Here is a 25,076-nt window from a genome sequence, read left to right as displayed (position 1 = left end):
GATTTGTTGTTCTCAGTGTAGCATTATCAGGGGATAAGGTGTGTTCCTCAGGTTTAGTAGCGCCATGCTTTTGAGAGTTTTTTTTTCTCTCCACCGTGGCTCCGGTCCAAAGAAACTGAAACATATTAAAGGCAGTGTGCGTAATTGTGCATGCGTAACTGTGGGAAAGCATCCATAAGAGGAATCCATAGTCACAGAGTCATGAGATTCCAAGGAATTGGAAAAGTAAGAACCAGTTCTTAAAAGGTACTTTATGTAACATTTTACATTTATTATTCACTTTATATTGCCAATGTGTGAACGGATTGTAACATAACTTAAAAACTGAGACCTTCCTCGACTTTCTCGGTTGCCTACAACAGCCTCTGGACTGATTTCTATGTAATGGACTTGGGACTGCCATTGGTTGCTTCGTAATGTTAGCTGATAAAGTAATTTGCTAACTACAAGCTAGTTAGTATCGTGGAGCAAATGGTCCAAATGAAATATAAGAACATCACAGAACATTATGTAAGGGATAATGCCCGACGAGGGGTCCATTATCAGGAATTAATGGACGATGTGGTGTGATGTCAGGACTGCAGTTCACTTAACGGCCGCAGGTGTCATTAATAACAAGGATTTTCTGAAAGTTACATACAGTACCTTTAACGGGAACTGATTCTCTTCTCCCATCCCCAGCATTTTCCCTGTCTGCCAAAGTGGCGGATGGTCTGACGATTTTACCTGTCACTACCAACAATTTACCCGCATTTGGCGGGTGCTAATTCCAGACCCTGCATACAGCATCTAATGTGTGCCCGGGTTGGGTGCAAATAGCAGAGAGATGAGAGATGAGAGATGAGAGAGGGTTACGGAAACCTGGGTGCTTGTCTCTGCTATCTCATGCTATATACACCTGGGTGTAAATAGCCACATCGGCGAATCCGTCCTAGGTGCAAATAGTATTATTGGCTACTGACACCTGGGTGCTAATAGCATCTGCCTAAAAATAATCTTCATTTTCCCCTGCACTCTCTCTGGGCTCTTTGCCTGTTTTAATAACTGAACTGCTGTCCTGTCATCCCTTTTCATCACTATGATTCATCTCAGATTCTAAGTTGACACGCCTTTCAAATATCAAGGTCTACGTTGTGCTTTTTCTTGTTGTTTTCGAGCCGTTGGAAGCAGAGTGAGGCGACAGCTTCATGCCAGCAGACTGCTTTGTTTACTTTCCTTCCTTTCCAAGACGCACTTTATTTCTTTCTATTGAGGTTTAATATAGGCACAGATTACAGGACGGCAAAACATGCCTACGCACAATTTTTCAGCTGGATACGGTGGAGTCGGTGATAAAACATGCTGATTATGTTATGACATAAGTAATTAGACATCAGTTAAATTAACAATAATTTACCCAAGTGTAAAAAATCACATCACTGCAGCCAGAATTAAGATAATTTAGTCCACTTGCCCGTGGCCATAAAAATCATTTGGCTGTTCTCATACAATTATTCATCATTTGCATTTTGTTGTGCATCCAGCAACAAGAACTTCATTTAGTTTTCATGGAATTATTTGTACATATTTCCTATGGCTCATAGTCGCATCAATCCTGCCATTTTCGCCGCTCGCCGCCAAATATCGCAGCCCATTTACGAGTGATCTCTAGGTAGATTGCAGGCTTATTGGGCAGGTAGTCCAGATATACAGTTTGACTTGTTTTGGGAATCGCCATTTCAATCTGAGAGCCCTCGTGCCATTCGTTAAAAGACGTTATAGAGATGAAATCGGGTCTGGCTTGTAACGCAGCACTCAGCGAGGTTTCATAGTATTTGCCGTTGATGCGGTTTCGGGTGTTCTGGAAGTTCCAGGGTCGAATGCTCGTGTCAATGTACCCGGGGCCCACACTCGGGATGAATATCAGGTTGTTGTCTTCGCAGAAAGCTTTCATGGAGTCCCAGTTCCGCTGAGTGGACCCGTAGGAAAACCCATTAGTAGCAAAGTAGGTGTAGACGCCATCAAAACCTGCGGTCAGGATATCCCTCTTGTGTTTCTCCTCAACCAGCAGGGCGATGAAGATGGCGTCATACGGGGTGTCCCTGATGCTGTTGCTCTCCGTGTGTTTGAGCAGTTTGGCCCACTGCTCCGAGTTCATCAGATACGAGTCATACACATAGAAGAGTGGAAGAAGCTTGCCAGTGTTCGGTGTCCGGTACTTGAAGAAAGCAGGGTGCTCCCCGTATCTGAGAAGAGGAGGCATACAGCCCAAGCACAGAAAGGAAAATGTCACAGGGAATAAAAAGACTGATGCAAACATGACAATTATTGATTGATGCATTATGAGTCATGACAGAATGATTTCCAGAGGGAGTGGAAGATTACGGCGCTGACATTTGACTGACAACGCCAAAGAAACACACTCACTTCTCAATGATGTATTTGACATTAGTGAACATGTTGACTTCATCTCTGTCTTTATATGGCTCAATGTGAAACGCTACCTGTAAACACAGAAATGACAGCAACACAAGACATTCTTATAGACAGGAATTTCTCAAAACATTTTCTCTACATTTTAAGAATATTAGATTTTTTTAAGGAACTCTGCACATCAAACATTTAGTCTGCAGCGAAATACGAAACAAAGGGCTGCTAAACTCACTACTATCTCCGTACAGACCTTAATATGGTATTTATGTGCCACTTCCAGCAGCAAAGGCACAAAGTCATCCATTGGAGCACCATTATCATCATTCTTATTAGGAGGATACCAGGAAACAGCAAGGACACCTGAATGTAAACAGTTCAAACATGAAAGAAAACACTAAATATCAAGTTATTCATATAGAGTAAATGTACTGCAGTGGTATTAAGTGTGTCGATGGAGTAATACTGTATAGGCAGAAATGAACATGCAGACAATCATTCTCCTGATATAGGTCAAAATATGGATTAATGTATGTTATAGGTGCCAAATCGATATCCAGAGCATTAATATAGCAGCAAACAACTGTTTGCTTTGTAAAGATATAGAGGAGTAATGTCTACCTGAGCCGGGAAGTTGCTCTCCCTCTGTGTGTTGTAATCAAAGCTTCTCTGTGCTTTGTTGACATATGCTTTTAGTGCATGTTCGTGCATGTGAGCGTGCTCCACTGGCTAGCTCACGACCGCTGCTCTGCACTGCTCTCATACGGCGGTTACAGCTAATAACGCCGTCCGGACCGACAGCATCATCGCGGAAGCGTAACGCCAACCCTCCGGTTCCCCCTCAGGTAAACACTGTTATCTCTGGGTGGTAACTCAATATTATCGTAATATACGGCAAAACCATAAAGCTGCCATCACATGATAAGACATTTGTTCTTCACTCACCGTGAGATATAGGGCACAGAGCCCTGCAGAGGCAGCAGGTAAAGTATGTCACCAAAAAGAATACAAGGAACGCCATTCACTGTTTCCAGGCAACAAGAACAGTTGCAGCTGTTATCTCATTGGTTGTGCTTTAAAAGGTTAGCAGCAACCAAGGTCAATTTCGAGCAGTGCGCCACGCCAAGCCACCACCTAGTCGGGCTCTCCACATAGAAAAACAATGGCACAGACAGCGCAGAGCGATTTTACGGCTGATCATGTGTGGGCGGCTTACGCAATGATAATAATGAAAATGAACAACATTTTTGCGATTCTTTTTTTTTTTTTGCATTATACTGTAGGTAGGATTTTGTCAGATTGATTATTTTACATGTGATTTTCCATACATCTGCTATATCGGCGTATATTTTACAACTTGAAAGTTTCCCTATTAATACTGTCATTGTGATTTTCAATAAGGACGCACTGATTCTACTTTTTTCCCTCACAATTTAAATTGGATTACCTCAACTCAGGGTGTCTGCTGATACGGAGTACTGATCCTATACCAGTGCTCCCTTCTCCCCCTCATCATTTTTATGTACACTAACATGAGGACAGGGAGCTCGGCTGAATGATAATAACTCAAAGCAGAAACACTGAATTTTATAAGGATGCTGATGAAGAAACTATTAAATGTGAATGAATCAGGTCAGATTAAATGATCACATTAATGGTTTCATTGGGTAAAAGACAAGTGAGAATGTTGAATAATTGTCCAGCCCTGTTTAGGTTTAATTTCTTACCAATGGCTGCTGTGCGCAGCTGCTGCATATGAGACTCTATAATGGAGGGATCCCTGGAACTGTAAGCCCCTAAAGAGGGGTAGAAGTTGGACCCGAGGTCATCAGGTGGGACGTGTCTCGCTTGTGGATACCCTTGAGCCACCTTATAGTCCCAGTGTGGCAGCTGCGGGTGGTCCCAGTGGATGTATTTGCCATCAAACTTGGGGTTCCCATACCACGCATAGTAGAAAGCATGGATATAGTAGTTTGGAGGAGGGAACTTCCTCAGTGTAGCTTCCAGTTTGTCTGACTGAGCGGATTTGTGCATCTTGGTCTGGTCAGGTTTATTGATGTTTTCTTTCTGGATCTGATTGTCATTCTTTCTGTCCGGGATCAGCTCCGCACCATCAGGGCTGTCAAACGGAGAGTCGTCTGGTGTCAGCGCCTTCAAGACCACCGTTACTATGAGCACAAACAACACCAAAGCAATTAACGTGATGCAAGTTTTGCGCTTTAACCTTGCCATTCTTCACTCGGTGCTTGAGGCTTTCCACAGTTCATTGTTGAGAGGGATTGTTGTTGGACAGGATCCCATGGAAGCTCTGTCAGCGAGGTTTTGTTCAGCCTGGAGGTTTGAGGACACAAAGGATATAAGTGTGTTACAAAAGAACATTAGAGCTGCAACTAGCAATTATTTTCTTGATAAATAAACTCATCATTTGGTCTATTAAAAGGTGAGAAAATAGTGAAAAAAGCCCATCAGTATTTCCCATAAACCAAAATGACGTCTTCAACTTCTTTGTTTGTCTGACCAATCCAAACACAAAGATGTTCAGTTTAAAGGGACTGTTTGTAACTTCTTACACGTATAAATCACCCGGGTCGGTGTCCCATGCACGCTCGCATATGCGCGCTCACACTGCTCAGACTCAGACTCCAACACAAACTACACGGAAGCACCGAAACCGCAAAGTTATATCTAGTGAAAAACCATCTTGCAAAACAGAGTTGGCCGCGGTCAGATGACGCGGAGGAGACCGTAGCTTTGGTCTCCAGGGCCGGAGCCTCTGCTGTACTCTGCTCCTCTGCCTGCCTGCCTTCAGTCAGCTCGCTCCACCTCACGTTCATGTGCGCACACTACACACTGCAGAAGACTTCGTAGCTCTGAGAATATCTAGTGAATGTACAGTGGACGTTTGTGCAGAAATAAATGCTGCAGCTCCTCCAGACCAACAGAGGTTTTCCGTGTCTTGTGAAGTGACGGAGCTCCACAGCGAGAAACGTTATCGTCTCCGATCGGGTGCCGGTGTCTTCCTGTTTCCTCCGGCCACGGTCGGGAGGCTGAGGCAGGAAAAGCCAACACTAGGATCCGCAGTGATTCATGGAGAGACTTTCGTCTGGTTAGCTAACATTACTGCCAAGCAGGTGAAATATAGAGTGATATTGTGGTTTTAGCTGACGTGTGTCGCCTCACTGTGTTGAGCGATGCTCGTTCATGTTTATGTAGAGCGAGCACAAGCGCGAGCCTGACGCTGACTTTCGTTGACTTAATGGCCACAGGTGTCGCTGTTAGCAAGCATTTCTGATTCTTACAAACAGTCCCTTTAAGAGTGAAACTAACAAGTATTTTCATAACCATTTTCTTGATTAATAGTTTTATGTATGTAACAGTGAAAAATACCCATCACAATTTCTTAAGAGTTCTAGATGATGTCTTCAAAAGTCTTGTTCTGTCTGACCACTAGTCCAAAATACAAACTAGGAAATGTAGCAAATATTCATATATATACAGCGGGTAAAATAAGTATTGAACACGTCACCATTTTGGACTCTAAGGGCATTTGGAGTTGCATTCAGAATTTGCCCCATTGCAGCATTAGAGGTCAAAGGTCAAATTCTCTTGACCTCAGTGTCATGACAATGTGACTGAAGGATAGATTATAGTCTAAGCTTTACAACGATATATGACTTCATGATATTGTGTGTTGGTTTCCCTCTTTTATACTGGATCTATGTGTAAAATTGCGTAAAAAGATGGAGAAGTTTTAATGATGGAGGGATGAAAAAAGGAGTGATAGCAAATAGAAAGCTACCATTGCTGCAATGCTATCATGCGTTTTCCAACACTGGGGACATAGACCATTAAAAAAATCACTATGAGACCTGGTCCCTCCAAAGTGGCACGACTGCCAAATTTTGGGGGTCAGGCTCATGGACTATTGGTAATAAGACACCTTTTTATGGGCCATCAGTTGGGACTGAACCATCTGATATTAATTTGCACTGACAAGGGGTCGGATTGCTTTCTAATTACTGATAGATTTCAGCTGTTGTCTTGGCTTTCCATGCCCTTTTGCACCTCCCTTTCTTCATGTGTTCAATACTTTTTCCCTGTGTCATTTCACATTATTACACATCACTTAATTTCTGAACTTATTTGTTTTGGTTTCTTTGTATGTATAGATCACTTGGGTTGTTACCAACATCTGGTGAAAATGTCATGTCAATAGCGCCTTTGGAAATATATTTACTGAGAAAAATGGTTACGTGTTAAATACTTATTTTACCCGCTGTATATATATATTTTTTGCTTGAAAAATGACTTAAATGATAAAGAGAATATCAATAATGAGTTTTTCTCTGGAGCGACTAATCGACTAATTGTTGCAGCTCTAGTTCAGTTTACTATGATGTTAAGGTAAAGAAAAGCAGCTATTCTCCCATTTTAAGAGGCTGCAACCATCAAAATGTTTCGCAGTTTGGTTGGAAAACTTGTAATCAGTTGCTCATTAATCTCTAAAAACCATAGAATAAAAGAAAGACAGAAACTGAGAGCTAGCTGGGTTTGTTATGAATGACTGCACACTAGCGGAAGTACTGTCAGGTGTTCAGTAACAACCACTTACAGTAAACTAACTGTGCTATGCATCATATAAGCTACTAGAATACAGTTTATGAATGCATAAAGACACAATTAACAAGCTAACAACGTCAGATACCTCGACTCTATAACGTTACCTGAACTTTGGACTCTTCATGAATTATTTTCGGTGCATGAGCTGCAGAGGACGCTTCTGGTTCGGTGTCTTGTCCCGGAAAACGTCGCTGTAGATCTGTAAACTGTCCTGCAGCGCCTGAGCACTGACTGTAACCCATCCATGCTGTATAGGAGGCTGATGTTACGCACTGCGTCATCACGTCGTCCTGTCCAGTCAACAACAGTCAAAGTAGCAGTGGAAGTGATGCTTATCGCCGCCACTCGTTTGGGAAGGTGTATTACACAAAACAATCCTCACTAAAAGGACCAATAAATTGATGCCATAAAAAGGTATTTAATTTATACATATATATATATATATATGTAAATTAAATACCTTTAAATAAATTAAATACCTTTATATATATATATATATATAAATGAAATACCTTCATATATATATATATATATATATATATATATATAAATGAAATACCTTTATATATATATATATAAATGAAATACCTTCATATATATATATATATATATATATATATTTTATATATATATATATATATGTATATATATATATATATAAATGAAATACCTTTAAATAAATGAAATACCTTTATATATATATATTTGTATATTTCTCATTCAAACATTATAGTGGTTTACATGTTCAAGAATATTTCCCAAAATTTCGAAACATTCCTTTAAATACTTTGGTTGGTATTAAATATCATGTAATGATATTACTCATAATGTCACAACATAATCGCATGAATTGTGCATATTTGTATTTTGAATGAGCCAAAGTATTCAACTGGTAAACAAAGATTTTTGTGCTATTACCACCTGTTCAAAACCTGTAAACTGATCAAATTAATTTCCCGTGTACAGTACAGCACATTCAAAGACCTGGATTATGAGCTACCGTATTTGTGTGTTTGAGCATTTGATCCCCCTCAGAGAGAGTAGAGCTGGCCTCTCTTCTCTCTCTCTCTCTCTCTCTCTCTCTATATATATATATATATATTTTTTTTTTGTAAGGATTTTTTAAGTGTAAGTTTATGTTAGGGATAAAGTACAGCCAGCCGGTCATTGTTGCTTGTGAACCAACATCATAACCTGTTTTTATTGCTGGAATCATAAATGCATGTTAAAATTAATGCATTCAAATCTTTCCTCATGGCAACTCCATGTTGAGCTCACAGAGCATCATCTACTACACTCACTCTCCTTTCTAAGACAGAGTGATCAGGAAGGCCAGCTCTGTCCTAGGATGCCCCCTCAACACAGTGGAGGTGGTGGGAGAGGGGAGGAGGATGATAGCTAAGCTGTCATCCATGATGGAGAATGACTCCCACCCCATGCAGGACACTATCTCAGCACTAGAGAGCTCCTTCAGCGACAGACTGCTCAACCCAAAGTGTGTGAAGGAGCACTATGACAGGTCCTTCCTTCCTGCAGCTGTCAGACTCCACAACCAGCACTGCTCCCAGTAGACCACTTACGCACCAAAAAAAATGACAATAACTGCACTTTACTGTACACCAACTGTCTATCAGTACTACTCAGCTGTAATTCATACTGTGCAATATCAGTTTCCACTTGTGCAATTTTGTTAATAGTCTGTTTGTCAATACTGTATATACTGCTCCTTTTTTATACTTCCTTCTATTTAAATGGTTCATATTTTGTTACACTTTGTTTAGCTCTTTTTTTTAGTGTTAGCTGATGCATCTTGTTTTTTGCACTATCCCCTTTGTTGTACACCGCAAATTTCCCCACTGTGGGACTAATAAAAGGAATATCTTATCTTATCTTATCTTAAAAGGACTGTGGATCCTCTTTGCTTGGATCTTGTCCCACCTCCACCTGGGCGCTCCATGTTTATTCCTGCCACTGTTCCTCTGGTTGATCCTCGGGCTGATGCACTGAGCTCTGAACTGGGCTAAAGAGCGTCTGCGGGTCAAGAAAGGGAGTCCCTTTTCTGTTTAATCATTTCTACCAGTGAGACACCTGAGTTTAAAGTATCAGTTGTATGTTGAGATAAAGAAGTGTAGAGAATAGCAACTTTGCAATGTCTCAAAATTCCTTGACACTACAGAGACATACATCCATTCAAAGACATCAGTAAAAACCGAGGGGAGCAACAATTTTGGTTTCCATCCATTTTATTGAATTTATAGACTTTCAAACAAACTTGTACAAATTGCAAAACAGCTTTTGGTAACACCGTATTGTTTTCTTATTATCAGTATTAGGAAATAAATTAACTGAATAAAAAGTGAACAATGTGAATAGAGAACATAGAAATACAACAGAAAGATTAATACCACAAAGAGCAGAAAAAAAAATAGAAAAAGAAAGAAAAGAGGCAACTGTTTTCCACAAAAGGTCAACTGCGTCTTATTCGCAGTGGACTGAAGTCATCTACCAGTACCTCCTCGTGGTGAATGACAACATTTAGTACTGGATATGTAATGAAAAGCCCATCCTGAGCTGTCTAATTTGAAATTCACATCGGATTCGTACTGTACTACTGTATTTGTACACCAGGTGGCATCACTGTCACATAGCGTAACGGCCTGCTGGTCCTGCCACCCACTCCTGACTCCTCCAGTTTTTAGACTCTGTACCAGAACAGATTGGGTGAAGTGACAGGAGGATAGCTAGCATTTTACTTCAAAGCTTCCAAGAGCAAACTTCCTTCATTATGTTTTTGTTGTGTGCTCAGCACTAAACAACTCAAATACTGTGGAGCATTTTGTGAAGCTTGCTTTTTAAGTATTTGCTCTTTTTAACACTGTACGGCTTACTTATAGATACATTAAGAGACTTGCAAAATTGCAACCAGTGCTGTTAGATATTTTCTATCCTTAACTGCTTCTTCATACAAAGACTAGGAAAGCACTTTTAGTACACCATATATCCAGAAGATAAGAGGATTATATGGGGGAAATTATCTTGATGAGAACAAATAATAAATAGACCCAGGAAAATGTCGATACCAGCTCTGTGTGAGACGAGCGGCATGTTTTTGTGTGGGTGTGGAGTCGAGGCACAGGGAGGCATAACAGAGTGGAGGAATCAATGCCCAGAGGGCGTTGTGTTCGGGGAAAGCGTGTCCACTGCCAGTGGCGTCCGATTTATCCTCTATATTTCATTCAAACCGGTCACTTCACATTCTTTGTTACTCACGGGGAGTTGCACTTTTTCAATGGTTAAATATATAAAATGTGCGCCAACACAACAACCGCAAGTGCACAGCGAATGCTGTAATGTGTTTAAACTGTTAAGCCAGAATATAAGAAATGTTATTTGTGTCAACGGATTTAGCACAGAAACCTCAGTCTCATTGGAAGGATTCTCTCTGTATTTTGAGAGGTCAAGGCAAAAAACAATGTTCAATCTCTACTTGTTAAACTGAAAAAGAAATTCCTCTAACTCAGTCACTTTGCTCCTCTACACAGAGATGACACAGAACCTCAGAGAACCTCAAATGGCATTTGGAAGTAAAACCACAAGAAAGATTATCTGTTAATAATATCAAAAATACCAACAAACAGGCAAAAAATAAAACAGATTGGTCACAGCAAATTTATGTACACATACACATTAAGAAAAGAGCTGTCAGTGGAGTCGGGGAGGGGGTGGGTGAGTGGGGAAGAAAGAGGAGAAAGATTTGGGCAATTAGATAAGCCCTGTATCTTTGCTATACAGGGGAGTTACAGGGGTTGCCGTGATGGCAGACCAGGGACGGACAAGGGGAGAAGGAGGGTGTGGAGAAGCCAAGGCTGTACGTTCACCTCTTCTTGGGGGCTTGGGTGGTGCGGGGTGGGGTTACAGGCCGACCAGAATTTACACCACCGTATTGATACTTGGCCTTCTTCTCTGAGGGCTTTAGGATCTTTAAATAATGACACAAACACACAGGGAGAAGATTAAGTTAAGACAAATATCAAAATGAAATTAGCATAAATGTACATGTGTCCCTATGTTTTCTAGACTACCTGGAAGGAGCACATGAGGGATTCATCGACGCTCATCATGCCGCCTGCGTTGTCAAACTCCCCGCAGTAGTTTGGAGCAGAAAAAAGTGTGACCAGTTGGCGTTTGGCAAAGAACTCATATCCATCCTCCACAACCTGTTAGAAGACACATGACATTATTCCACCGCCCACTGCGATCAATAGCAAGAAAACAGATCTCCAGCTAGTTTCAGAATCTAACTATGCCATCATGGTTCGAGTCTCCATGATAACCACCCACACCTGAAATCGATATGAAACGCCCAACGCAGAGCCGAAATAGCGAATGTATAACAGAAAAGTTATACATTCCAACTGCTTTTAGTCATCCATCAGGTAAAATATACTTGATGCCAGTGTCTCAAATGCAAACAATAGTTTCGCACTCTCTGTTTTATACTGTCTTACTTCAGCAAAAAAAAAGAAGATTGATAATAACTGAGAGCTAAATGAAGTTATAATGAATGATACATGGGGGACAAATACACACAGTGGGCTACACTGCTGCACAAGGACTATTAATACGTGGTTTAGCTCTTGTGTCTGTGTCTTTGCATCAGCCACAGTAATTACTTGTGCCAAAGACACACAAAGTAATGGAGGTCAGCTATCATTAAAGTGCAAGGTCAACCAATTTTAAGTCTCTAAGAAAAAAAAGAAGAAGAAAAAAACCCAGTTTGCTGACCATGCACTTCCTGCATTGACACATTCCACATCCAGGCCTTTATTCCCTTCATAATTACCTGGTGGGCTCTGCAGATGAGGTCCAGGTCGTGGCGGTTCAGGAATTTGCTGACCACATCTGCTCCGAAGGTGAAAGAGACCCCGCGGTCGTTCTCTCCCCAACCTTGTACATCCTTATCTGGGTCTGACCACAAAAGGTCGCACAGTAGGCCTGGGACACACAGAGAGGAGGGATGGAGATTAAAAAACAAAAAGAAAAGAAGGGAGGAGGGAAGAATGTGCTAAAGATTCTGCCGACTTTGCTGATGCAACAGAGGAGATCTATTGATGAAATAGTCATTCAATCAGGAAAAAATTCCAGGGAGAAAATCCAAAGGAAGTGAATATTTTCAGTACTAAATATACGAATGCACTTAAAGGGATAGTTTTGGTGTTTTGAAGTGGGGTTTGTATGAGGTTCTTAACCATAGTTAGTGTATTACTTACAGTAGATGAAAGGAGTTACCACACGGGAGCAAAGTAATGGACGGGGCCGGCAGCAAAATGTATTTTAGCCATCTAAAAGAAAGGCCCACCTAAAAAATGTATATTTTCACCGCTTTACCTTGCCGTCAGACAGCCCTTTCGGTCAGGGAACTGAAGTCGTTGTATCCATCTATGCTCTCGCTAAAGCCACCAGACTACATTGAAAAAAACTGTAATTTTACATTGCAGAAAACGGGGGTTGCTGGTCTACCGCTGCCTCCATCGGTTAGTTTGTTTGTGTGACTTTGGAGAATCCGAACAAACCAAAGTCACACAATAACACAAACAAACGAATCAAGGCAGCGGTAGACCAGCAACTCCTGCGTTCTGCGAGGTAAAATTACTCTTTTTTCCCCCAATGGAGACTGGTTTCTTTGGCGAGAGCTTAGATAGCAGCTTCAGTTCCCTGTCGGAAACATGGACAGTATAGCTGTTTCACGGCAAGCTAAACTGGCGAAAATATTCTAATATAGCGTACACTTAACTGATATTCATTTATTTTTAGGTGGCAAAAATATATTTTGCTGTTGCACTCGTCCACAGCAGTACATTGCTTTGCTTCCGTGCAGTAACTCCTGTCTGCTTCTCCAAACTGGGGGCGTGCCGACCGTCATGTACTGTAGGTAATACACTGATTATGGATAATACCTCATAGAACCCCACTTCAAAACACCCGAATTATCCCTTTAAGTATGTGCAGACACACATACAGTACCTGTATCGGGCACGTCTGTTGGCCTCATGATCCTGCGAATCTGCTCCATCGACTGCAAATCAGGCGATAGCCCTGAAATAGAAAATAAAAGAGGTTACTTTTGTTTGGAGTTACTACTACGATTAGATTTCGAACCAGGGCATCAAAAAGTCAAAATACATTTGGGACGAGAGGTGGAAATATGTGCCAACAGTTGTCTTACCTCCATGGCAGCAGAAGATCTTCTCATCAATGATAGCAGCGATGGGGAGGCAGTTAAAACAGTCAGTGAAGGTCTTCCACAACTTAATGTTGAACCTGCGCTTGCCTGGTGGGACACATAAACATTATTAAAACCAAACTATTATGTGCTGCAGGGCTGTTTGTTTGTGTGTGTGTGTGCAGGGTGAGTTTATTTCAACTCACACTCATCGTAGAAACCGTAGATGCGGTTGATGGAAGCACACTCGTGGTTGCCCCTGAGCAGGAAAAAGTTCTCTGGGTATTTGATCTTGTAGGCCAGCAGGAGGCAGATGGTTTCCAGGGACTGTTTCCCTCTGTCCACGTAGTCACCCAGGAAAAGGTAGTTAGCCTCTGGAGGGAAACCACCATACTCAAACAGCCTCAGTAGGTCTGTGTATTGCCCGTGGATATCTCCTAAAAAAGGGGGGAGAGGCAAGTTAGTTTGACTATTGACTAGGGCTGTCAGAGTTTACGTGATAATAACCCGTTAACGCAACTTCGTTTTAACGTTTTTAACGCATTAACACAACTTGAGATTTTTAGGTTGTAGCAGGATCAGTTTTAAAGCTAGAGTGAAGATACTGGTATCATATGAAACTAGAAAACCTAAGGAATCCATTGGTAACAACCATGTCGCAAAGGAGGCTAAATAATGCTGCAAACCTACCTAAAACTGGCATGGCCAATCTCAAAGGGGTCCCTTGACCTCTGACCTCAAGATATGTGAATGAAAATGGGTTCTATGGGTACCCACGAGTCTCCCCTTTACAGACATGCCCACTTTATGATAATCCCATGCAGTTTGGGGCAAGTCATAGTCAAGTCAGCACACTGACAACTGTTGTTTTTGTTGGGCTTCAGTTTGCCATGTTATGATTTGAGCATATTTTTTATGCTAAATGCAGTACCTGTGAGGGTTTCTGGACAATATTTGTCATTGTTTTGTGTTGTTAATTGATTTCTAATAACACATATATACATACATTTGCATAAAGCAGCATATTTGCCTACTCCCTTGTTGATAAGAGTATTAAATACTTGACAAATCTCCCTTTAAGGTACATTTTCAACGGATTAAAAAATGTGATTGATTTGCGATTAATCCCAATTATCTATGGACAATCATGCGATTAATTAATAAAATATTTATCAATTGAGAGCCCTATTATTTACTGTAAGTGCAGCCACAAGGACAGGCTGCTTAACATACATTTAGTACAGAAAGGGGGAACTACTTAGAGAGGAGAACACTGTGTAGAGTTAAAGATAGTGGAGCCAAAGGGAAGCGATTATCAAAAAGAATGGTGGTGCAGTTTGTGGAGAAAAGGACAAGACGTACTAATCAAAGCCAATGCAAGACTTAACAAAACTTTTTCTATCTCCAAAACAAATATTCACTCGCACGTATATACGCACACTAACTGATTTTCAGAACACAGCCAGACATGTAGGTTGGTGGGGATATATGACTCTGCCTACAGCAGCAGGTATACACACACAAAATGAGTCATTACAACTGCCACCAGATCAATGCCATGGCCCATGAGAAATGAGCTGCCTCGGGAGAGAATGCCGACAATCCAGGTTAATCACAAAAAGAACGCACATACACATTATCCACACAAACTAATTTTAATTTGAACAACTCTCCCGGGAATCAGGGTCAACCTCGTCTCTTTTTGACATCAGTCAGGCAGCTCTTACCAAAAGCACAGGAGCTCTGCAGGGGAGCCTCACTTCACATCACCTAGTCAAGACCTGCTTCCTTTTATATCCTCTCGCACCGACTCGAGAGCCGCTCTAATTTGGACTAAGTGCTCCAGACAGAGATGACAGCGGCAGTGAGCCTCACCAGAAAGACCAGGACAATAATAACAGGCTATATCGTGACCGAAATGGAAAGCAAATTCATGTGCCACACTCTTTTCACGGCAAAGCTTTCATTACAAGATGGTACCAAATACAAATTAAAGTGAAAGAATAGGGCTTGTTAAGATGTGCAGCTGTCTGGCCCTGAGATTAAAATGACCAACAGAAATTACCACTTTATATCATGAGAGTGGCCGGCATGTTTTATTTTTTCTTCTATTTCATGGTGCCTGTCAGTGATCTAGGCACCAAACCCAAACCACGACTGGCATCTAACCTATATGGCAACAGGCCTGTACTTATTTTTGCCTGTGTCTTAAGATGGCATGCAAAAACACACTTTTTTCCCGTGCAAATGAATGATTAAAGGGACAGTTCTGAGTGTTTGAAGTCTAGCTCTGTCTTCTACTCAGCGCTCATGTTGTGCTTAGCCAGCTGGTTTGTGTTTTCACCATCAATCATTTCCTTGGTCCCGGACACGCAGCCCCAGCTTGCCATCTAGAGATGCAAGTACTGGTAATGTTCGACAACTTCACAATCCTTCACATCAATAATAGAATATCAAAACTTCAATGAAACAAGTCTTTAAGTATTAAGGCGGAGATCCAGCAGCTCAGTCCAAGTCACAAGCTGTCAGTGTGAAATCAGGAAAGCTTTTAAAATCTCTTAACTACTACTTTAGTTGCTGTTTTCAACCCCTATTTTGAGTTTTAACTTCTTATGAGACAGTGGAAAGGTCATGTGAGGTGAAAAGTAGGGATCCGTGTGTTAGAAGTGTTAGTTTTATAGCTATATACTGTAGTTTTTGCATTTCTTTTTGTGTTCCAATTAACATTACTTTAATGTAATTTTAAGTCTACCACAATAGCAAAATGAGTCATATCTTTATATATGTTTTGTCTATGGGCATCAAAACTGTATAAATCTGCATTGTGCTAAACTAAGAAAAGCTGGGAACAGATCTGAAGACTGTAAAAAGCTACAAATACTACATAAAAATGACAAAAACATGTTTTTTTAGTCTTGGCAGGCTGAAAGCAACACATACTGGACAGACAGAGTAAATACAAAGGACAACACACAGAGCAGTAATTCTTGCTTGTGCTTGCACCGAAACGGACATGAGGCGTAAACAATTAACATTTATGTCGCAGTTTGCTCGGGAAATTAAATTTGGATAAAATAGTAACACAGAGACATGGCAACACAGCCTGTAATCTCTGCAGAGGCAGTTGGAGGTGAGTGAACTTTGTAAGAGCAGGGCTAACTTCAGCTTGAGCTGTGGCTCTGTAGTGAAACCTGGATCAACTACCAGCATTTTCTGTTTGAAAAAATGTCTGCCTCCAGAAAAAGGCGCCTCAGGTTAGTTTCAGCCATCCTAACTATCCTCAACTCCACACTAAGAGTTGCTGCGTGACTGAATGTGAATTTGTGAGCTTCACCGAGACTGGCTTTTTTCGACGGGGCAGCCCCCCCGCTGCCTGCCCTCTCAAAAGGAATTGTAGGATGACAGTGAATTATTTACTCAGCACTGCCTCTGCAGTGGTAAAACAGTCTGAGAATAGCAGCGCGGAGATTTTGGGTTTTTAAAAGCTGAGCAAAAAGCTTAAAGTTGGGGAAAAAAAGTAGTGCCGGACCTGAGGCCAGTGTTATAAATGAGCATGATTTGTCTCAGAAGACAATACGATTTAAAAACAATGGCGATAGAACTCTACAATAACAAAAAGGACCCAGCGGTGCGTCTTGTGACCCCCAACTATGCCACCCATGTGTGATACAGCAATATTAAACATCACGCATCATCACATCAAGATCAAACCACTGGGAAAATCAGATTAGTAATAATTAAACAATGTCTATGCATGCACAATGTAAAGTCCATTAGATTATTATCCTAGCATCAGGGCACTGGTACAAAGCTGTTATCAAGTGCACTGTTGCATGACCTTGTGTAGCCAGATAATCAACAGGTTCTAAAGCACCCACATAAAAAACACATCACCACCGGTGGGAGGAGGAACACTGAATAATAATACTGCTGCTGCTCAGAGCACATTTCAAGATGAAAACAACAAATTAACACTCAGCAGACGGGCTGACTGTCCATAACCGTAACGTAGTCCGTCTTTGCTGTTCTAGACGGCATGACAAAATATTTTAATAAAAAAGGATCCACTTCACACACTAAATAAAATATGCAAACGTTAATAAAAACAGGGCAAAAATACTATAAATTATATTAAATAACTATATATCCAGTATTGTATTTCAAGTGTCTTTTTGAAACTTAAAAACTAATCTTCTTATTAATACATACAGTATAACCTCATTATCCACATATCAAACTAAAAGGAAAAAAATTGACAACAACAACAATAAATGTGCACCTATACTCAGAGGCCTGATATAACAATGTGGAAACTAATACAGGCTGTTAAAGGTATTTATTATATAATCAACTTTAAAACAAAATAATAAACTAATAAATAATAACTTTTGCATTCTATAATGAAGTTATGCACTCTAAGATGTTTTCACCTCATTCCCTTCAGTCTGTGAACTGTTTGTGCCACTTTTCAGTCAGTACTTCTGGTCAGAAAATAATGAAAGGTTCGACTCAGACATAAACACGCTGTGCCCAGAGCTTGAAAATGTACAATAAAATGCTACCACAGAATGCAAACCTACACAGAAACAATATAAACATGCTTGTGGTCCTTCTTCAGCCGATCCAACACATCCTCACCAAGAGGGTTTGATTATTATGTGTCACTGCACAAGGCACACCATTGTCATCAAAACTCTAGTAAAAAAATCAAATTGTATAATATTATGTTAACATAAATGCCAAACAGTGTCAAAGCTGCCGGCTTGGGCAAAAAGTATGCCAGTGGCATTAAGGTTAACATGTGAGGGAGAGAGTGTAAGAGCAGAACCTGATCCATGTGGCCCTGGTAAATAATTAAAAGGCGTTCACGGTTTGGTGTTTTCATTCAGCGCTAGTGCTCTGAAAGCCTGTCGTCACAGCCGCGGGTTAAAGGCAACTTTGAGGATAGGGGTTCAGCAACAAACAAAGAAAGTAAAGGAGAGACAAAGAAACCCCACACAGTGACAAATAACACCACCTCAGTCTCATGCATATTTTAGAGTCATGTGCCACGGTTAGGTCTACGTGTTTGAAGGAACTTTAAAAGGTCAGTTATTCTGATGCAGACCTGTGCATAACATCATTATCTTCATGCTCCATTTGACGAGAAACATCATCAATTGGACTTCATCACATTACTTCTCTCCCACTTGAAATACAAACGCTGCCATCTGAGGTTGACACCAGTATTAGGCCTACATAACAACAATCTCAAAGTAAATGTGTGTGGGAGTAAAAACAGCCACAAATGAGCTGTGTGTAGGCTTGAGCCTATACGTGAGCTTGTGTACTGTATTTTCAAGGACTGCCACATATATTAGTCCGTTCTGAGTTGTTTGCAGTTGCAGCGCTACGCTGGAGGGAAGAGATAAAGCATGTGGGAGTGTGCAGAGATGTGCCGGAGCCAGCTAGAGATAGTGATACTGGTGGCATTTCAACTGTTGAGAGTCTGTCTGTCCATATATTATGTGTTCATGTCCCCTATATGTATCCTTCTATAACATACACAGGGTAGTTGAGAGTGACGGTGACTTAATGTGACCCCGGCTGGGCTGAGGCAGTGTTAGTTCGGCCTGGTTACAGAAGTCAACTTTTAAACCTTTTAGAGGAAATGTCACAGTAGAGTATGTTATACAGTGCAGAGGGTTACGAGAGAGTAAAAATAAACACGAGGCCGTGAGAAGATGGTTTAAAACAAGGTCAGAAATGTAGAAAACTGACCACAGATCTTCAGAGGCGCCTCAAGCTCCAGCAGGATGGGCTGGCTGAGGAAGATCTCCCTGGATTTGATGCAGAGGCCCCGCACCTCTGCCTCGGTCATCTGGACTATCTTCCCCGGGCGACATCCCCGTACTGGACAGGAAAGAAAAGACACCGTCAGTGTTATCAACAACAGCACCAGCAACACCACACAAACTTCATCAGAATGAGGCCATGATGCAACAATTTTTCACCTAAGGGGGAAAAAAAACACTTAGAGGAGAATCACAAGGCGATCTTAAAATCTGATGAGCTGTGGGCGTAATGGTTCTGTAGCTCATAGCTGCTAAGTCTCAGCCATACTTAAGAAACCCACTGCTTAGACTATGAGAGCAGCTTGCATCTTCAGCACTGGTGTGGGTTTATTGGCTGTGTGGTTGCACTGTTAGCTTAAGCCTACTTTCTGGCGTTCTGCCACAGCTCTGGGAGCAGATTTATCTCACAACGATGAAAAGAGGAGTGAGAATTGCAAACGTTTGGCTACAGTCAGCAGGTGAAATAATCGGAGATATGAAAAGTGAGATTATACATAAAAACGGATTCCTTGCTGTTGTACGTTGTGGCTTGCAAAAGACTAGAGTTAGTTTCAAAAGTCTGCATTTTATATATTTGGGTTTGATTTAATATCTGGACAGCCCGGTTGGTGCAATGTATCTGAAAGATGGCATCCCACCGTCACATGACCTAACAACTACGCAAAAAGTGACAAAATGTAGACAAAGGCAGAAATTCAAATAAATAAATATTAGGCTGAAGAATGGTCTTATGATTTACGTTTAATTTTCTTATAATGTTATGGTTTTTAAAAGGAGTATTTCAGACAGTTGGTCCAGACATTTTAACCATTAATAACTGCTCTCTGTCTACTGGTATTTTCCACTCCAATTATAAACATGCCACTGTTTACCCGCTCTTATAGAAACCTTCTCTGGTTCCCTCTGTTTTAACTCATTTTAGACCTGGATCTCTAAGCTGCCATTTTTATCCAAGATTTCAGAAATAAATGTCTCCACACAAATGATTTCTTTTATGAACAACTATCAAAGTTTCAAAAAGAATGTCCCAATTGCAACGCACTTTTTTTCTGTTATCAGCAGGCAAAACATCCAAAGACTGTAACTTATGCAAAGTGCTGCTGCCAGGCTTAGGACTCGTACTGAGAGAACAACATCACACCGATCCTTGCTGCCCTTCACTGGTTACCTTTTAGAATTGATTATATGATTTTACTGCTTGTTTTTAAAGCTTTGAAACTTTGTTTCAAAAAGGTACTATGTAAATAAAGTTATTACTATTATCATTATTATAGTGGTGACATAACAGTGACTAATTGTGTTTTGTCACTATATTAATACATGCACGGTAATAGGACGGCACTTATATAACTATCTTTAGTCTCAGTTTGACGTCACAAAAAGCAAATCAAAACACTGACTGCGTTAAGATGAACCACTGATGATGGAAACAAAAGTGATGAACAAATCCATGACTGAGGAATTATGTAATAACAAACCATCTTAAAGCTGGACGCCCACTAAAGACTCCAATACAGGATAGCGGAGCCTAGTGAAACCAATGTGTGTTAGTCAGACACTTAAACACTTTTCCTATTTGTTGCCTTTTTGTTTCCTTAAAGGATGACAAATTAGCCTAGAACGACCAAACAGGGAGCAGTTCAAAATGGATTACCGGTAATGGATGTATTGGTGAGCAATTCCTAAAGCTTAGTGCATGCTTTTTTTGTGCATACATAAACGCACACGTGTGTATACGCACGCTACTTACACACTGTACTCACCGTCTCATTAGTCATGTAATCCAACCAAACCTGAGAGAAGTGAGTGAACCACCAGAGGAATATGGATCCTAACAGATGGTGAATCTGAGCGCCAAAAAAATATTCTAGCCGGCTCCACCAACCTTATAAGTGTTGCTTTACACCACCAATTTCACACCATCAGTTTTCTTTATCATCCATCTACAGTGTCTGCAGTGCTTCGTAGACCCATGTGCCACGGTGTGAAGCATGAAATTGCAGAAGTAGGGCTTTTCACTCAGGCCTCATCAGAGCTGAGCGAGTTAAGCTCGGATGCTGCTCAGCCCGCCCGGCTTTAACACAGACAGAACCTTTCACTGTTCGCACTTCTGCAGCAGGGCACTTTGAAAAAGAGATTACGCTCTTAAGAACATCGAGGGGCAAAGGCTAAAATGAAGCAATGACAAGGATTTGCAACCATCATAAACCAAATCACTGTTTGTGTGTGCAACACTGTACACAAATCTGGAGAAAGTGGCACAGTGTTTCACAAGTTTTAATTCCAGTGAATAAGCAGCACTCTCGCTGACACTCGGCTTTTCCACAAGACCAAATTTTCTGAGACAGCAAAAAATACAGAAAGCTATTATGTGATGTTGGGATGCAAAATAAGGGCTCAAGACCTTTCAAATTTTCTCGTTCAGGAGCTAAGCACCAGGGAATTTTTACTCTCTTGTTATGGTGACTCTGTGCTGAACATCGGAAAATAATATCAACAAAAATATGAGCATGTGTTGGAGACCAAAACTGGTTTTATTACATATAGCTTAGGCTATATCCATGAAAGAAAGACTGAAATTTTGTTGGTTAGTACCAATAAACCCTTTAGCATACATTTTAGACTGATCCAGATTAATTTAGTAAACAAAATCACCACCCCTGTCATAGTCACCAAGAGAGTATTTCACTAGTAGAAATATTTTACCTCCAGACAATCAAAACAGATGCCAATTTGTAATGGACATTTTTATCATAATCCTAAATGATTTGCACACGTGCTTGATTCTAACTCGAGTAAGTTCGCACCATTAACTACAAAGCTGAACTATTATGTAAGAAGCCTATGAGATGACAACATCCAATCAATTAGTCATGTGTAGTCACTTGTTTTAAGAGTCATCTCGCACCAACAAGATCTGACCACTTGTGAAAGATGCCAACTCGTATTCAAAATATGAGCAATCAACAAGTCACTGCAGTCCAAGCTGAGAAACAAGGAAAACACAGTGTGTGAAGGATCAACAAGCTTTCCAGCTGAGAAAAAAAAAAACGTTTCACGAGTGGAAAACAAACAACAAGTTGATTACAGGCTGTGAAGCAATGATATCATTTGTTTTTAATTAATTTCACTGTTTGGTGGCAATGTTAACATAAAAATGAAACTGCAAGAAACACAAGGCAGCTGCAGTGTGGTGGCATTTTCCAGCAGTTACTATAAATAACAAATCTTAGCATTTCAATGCTGGCATGCTGGTGTCTCATCCCTCCAACATAGTCTCAGATATACTGGTGGAAAGTATGCCAAGGACAGCTGAATTTGCCTTTAGTGGTCTGGTCTGACTCAAAGGATATATCACAAGGGAACAGAAAACTCCCCGCCTTGTCTTTGAGCAGGTGGACGGCCAACACAAAAGGATTTTTGCACATCCCTCTCTCTCTCTGCCAAAACCTGCTCCTCAAACAACAACACAATTCAGTTTATTTACCAAGTATGAAAGCATTAAAGAGATTGTGAACACAAGATGACACAATTTAAACTGTAGATAAGAACATCTTTGTGGACAGTGTCAGAGAAACACACAGCATTTCTTTCATCCCTCCTGGTTTTGCAATGTCAATTTGTGTTGTGTTATTCACCTGTACAATACTTAACAGATTTAAAAGGGAATGTCTTTGCATTGTTACACTGAATCCCAGCAATATGCCCACCAAAAACACACAAACCCAGTTAGTTAAAAGTTCACGTTACTGCACAAAAAGCAAGCTACCTCACAACAATTCAAATGAGTCTAGGATGTAGTCATAAAGTCATCCAATGTCACATGAAATCTATATATTAGTGTTTTCATTTTTAATGTAAACCTATTCTTATAGCTTCAATCTGTCAAAGACACCCCTTTAATAGAAATTGAACCACTGAATCCCAGCAATATGCACACTAAAAACACAAACCCAGTTAGTTAAAAGTTCATATTACTGCACAAAAAGAAAGCTACCTCACAACAATTCAAATGAGTCTAGGATGTAGTCATAAAGGCATCCAATGTCACATGAAATCTAAATATTACTGTTTTCATTTTTAATGTAAACCTATTTGTATAGCTTCAATCTGTCAAAGACTCCTATCCGATTATTATCATAGCTACAACTTACAGGGAGCAAAACTCAAGGGCAGGGGTGGCTGGTGAAAATCGGTGTTCATGCCTTTAATTATCAAATATTAACTTACTTAACTTACTTAATATTAACGTAGGTTAACAGTCACAACCGGTAGACACATGCCAGATGATTCTGGGTTGTATTTTAATGTCATAACGACACAGGGACAAACGTCCCCAGCCCCTTCCTTCCTTTCTCGATACATACCAGCTCGTCCATCCATATAATTTGGGAAATAAATGAGCCAGAACACAAGCAGAAAGTTTAACTACATGCTAAAGTAAATGCCACGACACAGTACAATTACTTGCCAAGAGTAACGTAGCAATTACTGCGAAAAAGCGGAGAGAAATGTAGGCGTTCACCCGCTGCCAGTGTTTATAAACACGGCTAAGCTAACAGAGCTATCCGGGGGATACAACGTTAGCCGAGCATGCTAACACATCTACTGACGTTTTCTGTGAGGCAACCGCGCTAGTTTACAGGATACGAAACAGACCGGGCTTAGTGAAGGTAAAGAGCTAACGGTGTGTTACATTATTAGACTGTATTTAAATTGAAATCACCTTCCAGGAGCCGAGAGATGAGGCTGTCCACGTTCAGTTCACCCTCCGCCATCTTCACACTGATGTGGTGGTGTTCGATCCCCCCTAGAGACAGGAGGAGGCGCTGTTGTCAAGGAAACAGTAACCATGGATGAGAATGGGAGAAACTATAGAGAAGAGGGACCAGTTCACTTTAACCACCTTTATATTAAATGAAATTAGTTTATTCGTGACTTTAGGCTGACAAACATGCTGTATATCTTATACTAAATATCACCCAGCATGCACGTTATTATTTTGAAACTGATCTAAAAAAAAAAAAAGGGACACTTTGTGTGGATGTTCAAGATTCAAGATAAAAGCCCTTTATTGTCATTGTGTAGTACAACGAAATTAGATTGTGACAATCCCATAGGTGCTAATGAAAAGATAATACAATAAAAAAGAGATAGTGCAATATAAATGTAAAAAATATAAAAGATAATACAATATAAAATATAAAAATACAATATGTATATTGATGAGATGACAGTTTTGCCAGATTACAGTTTTGCCGGATTATTGCACAAAGTGTCCGTCAGATAATTATATAATTATTGCACAGCATCATATAATTATTGCACAGAGTGATCAGCGTGTTATTGCACATATCCGTAACAATAGATTTACAGTATTTACATTGCAAAAGTGACACAAAAGTGACCAACGTGTTATTGCACATTTACATTGCACCTGTTCAACTCAGACAGAGGAGTTTGCAGTGGTGGGAGAAGTATTCATCCATACAACAATATAAAAATACTAATTTACAAGTAAAAGTCATGCATTTAAAACCTTGCTTAAGTCGAAGTAGTATCAACAAAACGTACATAAAATATGAAAAGTAAAAGCAGCATAACACCCCCCTGTTAAAGTAGGTGTTACACTGAAATCTGTGACCATCGGAATCTGTGACCCCAGAGAGCCAGCAACACATGAAGTCACCATTTCTGAAAATGTGACCCCACTGTTACTATCTTTTGCCATTCCTTTAAAGGTTTGTGAAAATATATTTAAATAAAAAAATACTAAAATACCTTTAGGCCTATGTTTTGTAACAATTTAGTTTTGTGTGTTTCTTCTCACGTATTTTCCTTTCACTTTATTACACAGGACAACAGTAGTCAGAAATGGTGACTTCATGGGTCACAGATTCCGCTGGTCACAGAATTTAGTGTAACACCTGTTCAGGTGGAGCAAATATGAACTATTTTATATATTGTTGGGTAGTTTAATGTGTACCATA

The 25,076-nt window shown here is 40.4% G+C and overlaps 2 protein-coding genes across 2 annotated transcripts; both read right to left on the bottom strand.

The window, feature by feature from the left end:
* Window positions 1-242: 242 nt before the first annotated feature.
* manea (mannosidase, endo-alpha) lies at window positions 243-7,272 on the bottom strand. Its single transcript, XM_074660273.1, has 6 exons — window positions 7,134-7,272; window positions 4,137-4,740; window positions 2,663-2,772; window positions 2,407-2,483; window positions 814-2,225; window positions 243-668 (listed from the first exon to the last, which is right to left on the bottom strand). Exons 2-5 carry the CDS (start codon window positions 4,639-4,641, stop codon window positions 1,589-1,591), a joined length of 1,329 nt encoding a protein of 442 aa, XP_074516374.1. The 5' UTR covers window positions 4,642-4,740; window positions 7,134-7,272; the 3' UTR covers window positions 243-668; window positions 814-1,588.
* Window positions 7,273-9,254: 1,982 nt separating this feature from the next.
* Window positions 9,255-23,951, bottom strand: LOC141782952 (serine/threonine-protein phosphatase PP1-beta catalytic subunit-like). Its single transcript, XM_074659792.1, has 8 exons — window positions 23,813-23,951; window positions 19,013-19,144; window positions 13,459-13,689; window positions 13,256-13,360; window positions 13,054-13,125; window positions 11,873-12,024; window positions 11,112-11,246; window positions 9,255-11,008 (listed from the first exon to the last, which is right to left on the bottom strand). The coding sequence occupies exons 1-8, from the start codon at window positions 23,862-23,864 to the stop codon at window positions 10,904-10,906; spliced, it is 984 nt and encodes a 327-aa protein (XP_074515893.1). The 5' UTR covers window positions 23,865-23,951; the 3' UTR covers window positions 9,255-10,903.
* Between the last annotated feature and the right edge of the window lie 1,125 nt (window positions 23,952-25,076).

Source organism: Sebastes fasciatus, chromosome 15 (assembly GCF_043250625.1).
Source record: "Sebastes fasciatus isolate fSebFas1 chromosome 15, fSebFas1.pri, whole genome shotgun sequence".
Taxonomy (NCBI): Eukaryota; Metazoa; Chordata; class Actinopteri; order Perciformes; family Sebastidae; genus Sebastes; species Sebastes fasciatus.
This window is presented reverse-complemented; position numbering and strand designations above follow the sequence as displayed.

Bases quoted from the DNA above. Each gene is read 5' to 3' on its own strand.
- manea (XM_074660273.1), bottom strand. From the start codon at position 4,641: ATGGCAAGGTTAAAGCGCAAAACTTGCATCACGTTAATTGCTTTGGTG. The intron at 2,484-2,662 runs GTCTGTACGGAG...CTGTGTTTACAG, and splicing joins CACATAAATACCATATTAAG to GTAGCGTTTCACATTGAGCC. The intron at 2,226-2,406 runs GTGAGTGTGTTT...TCCTCTTCTCAG, and splicing joins GTCAAATACATCATTGAGAA to ATACGGGGAGCACCCTGCTT.
- LOC141782952 (XM_074659792.1), bottom strand. From the start codon at position 23,864: ATGGCGGAGGGTGAACTGAACGTGGACAGCCTCATCTCTCGGCTCCTG. The intron at 13,690-19,012 runs GTCAGTTTTCTA...CCCCTTTTTTAG, and splicing joins GGCGCCTCTGAAGATCTGTG to GAGATATCCACGGGCAATAC. The intron at 11,009-11,111 runs GTAGTCTAGAAA...CATTATTTAAAG, and splicing joins CCCTCATGTGCTCCTTCCAG to ATCCTAAAGCCCTCAGAGAA.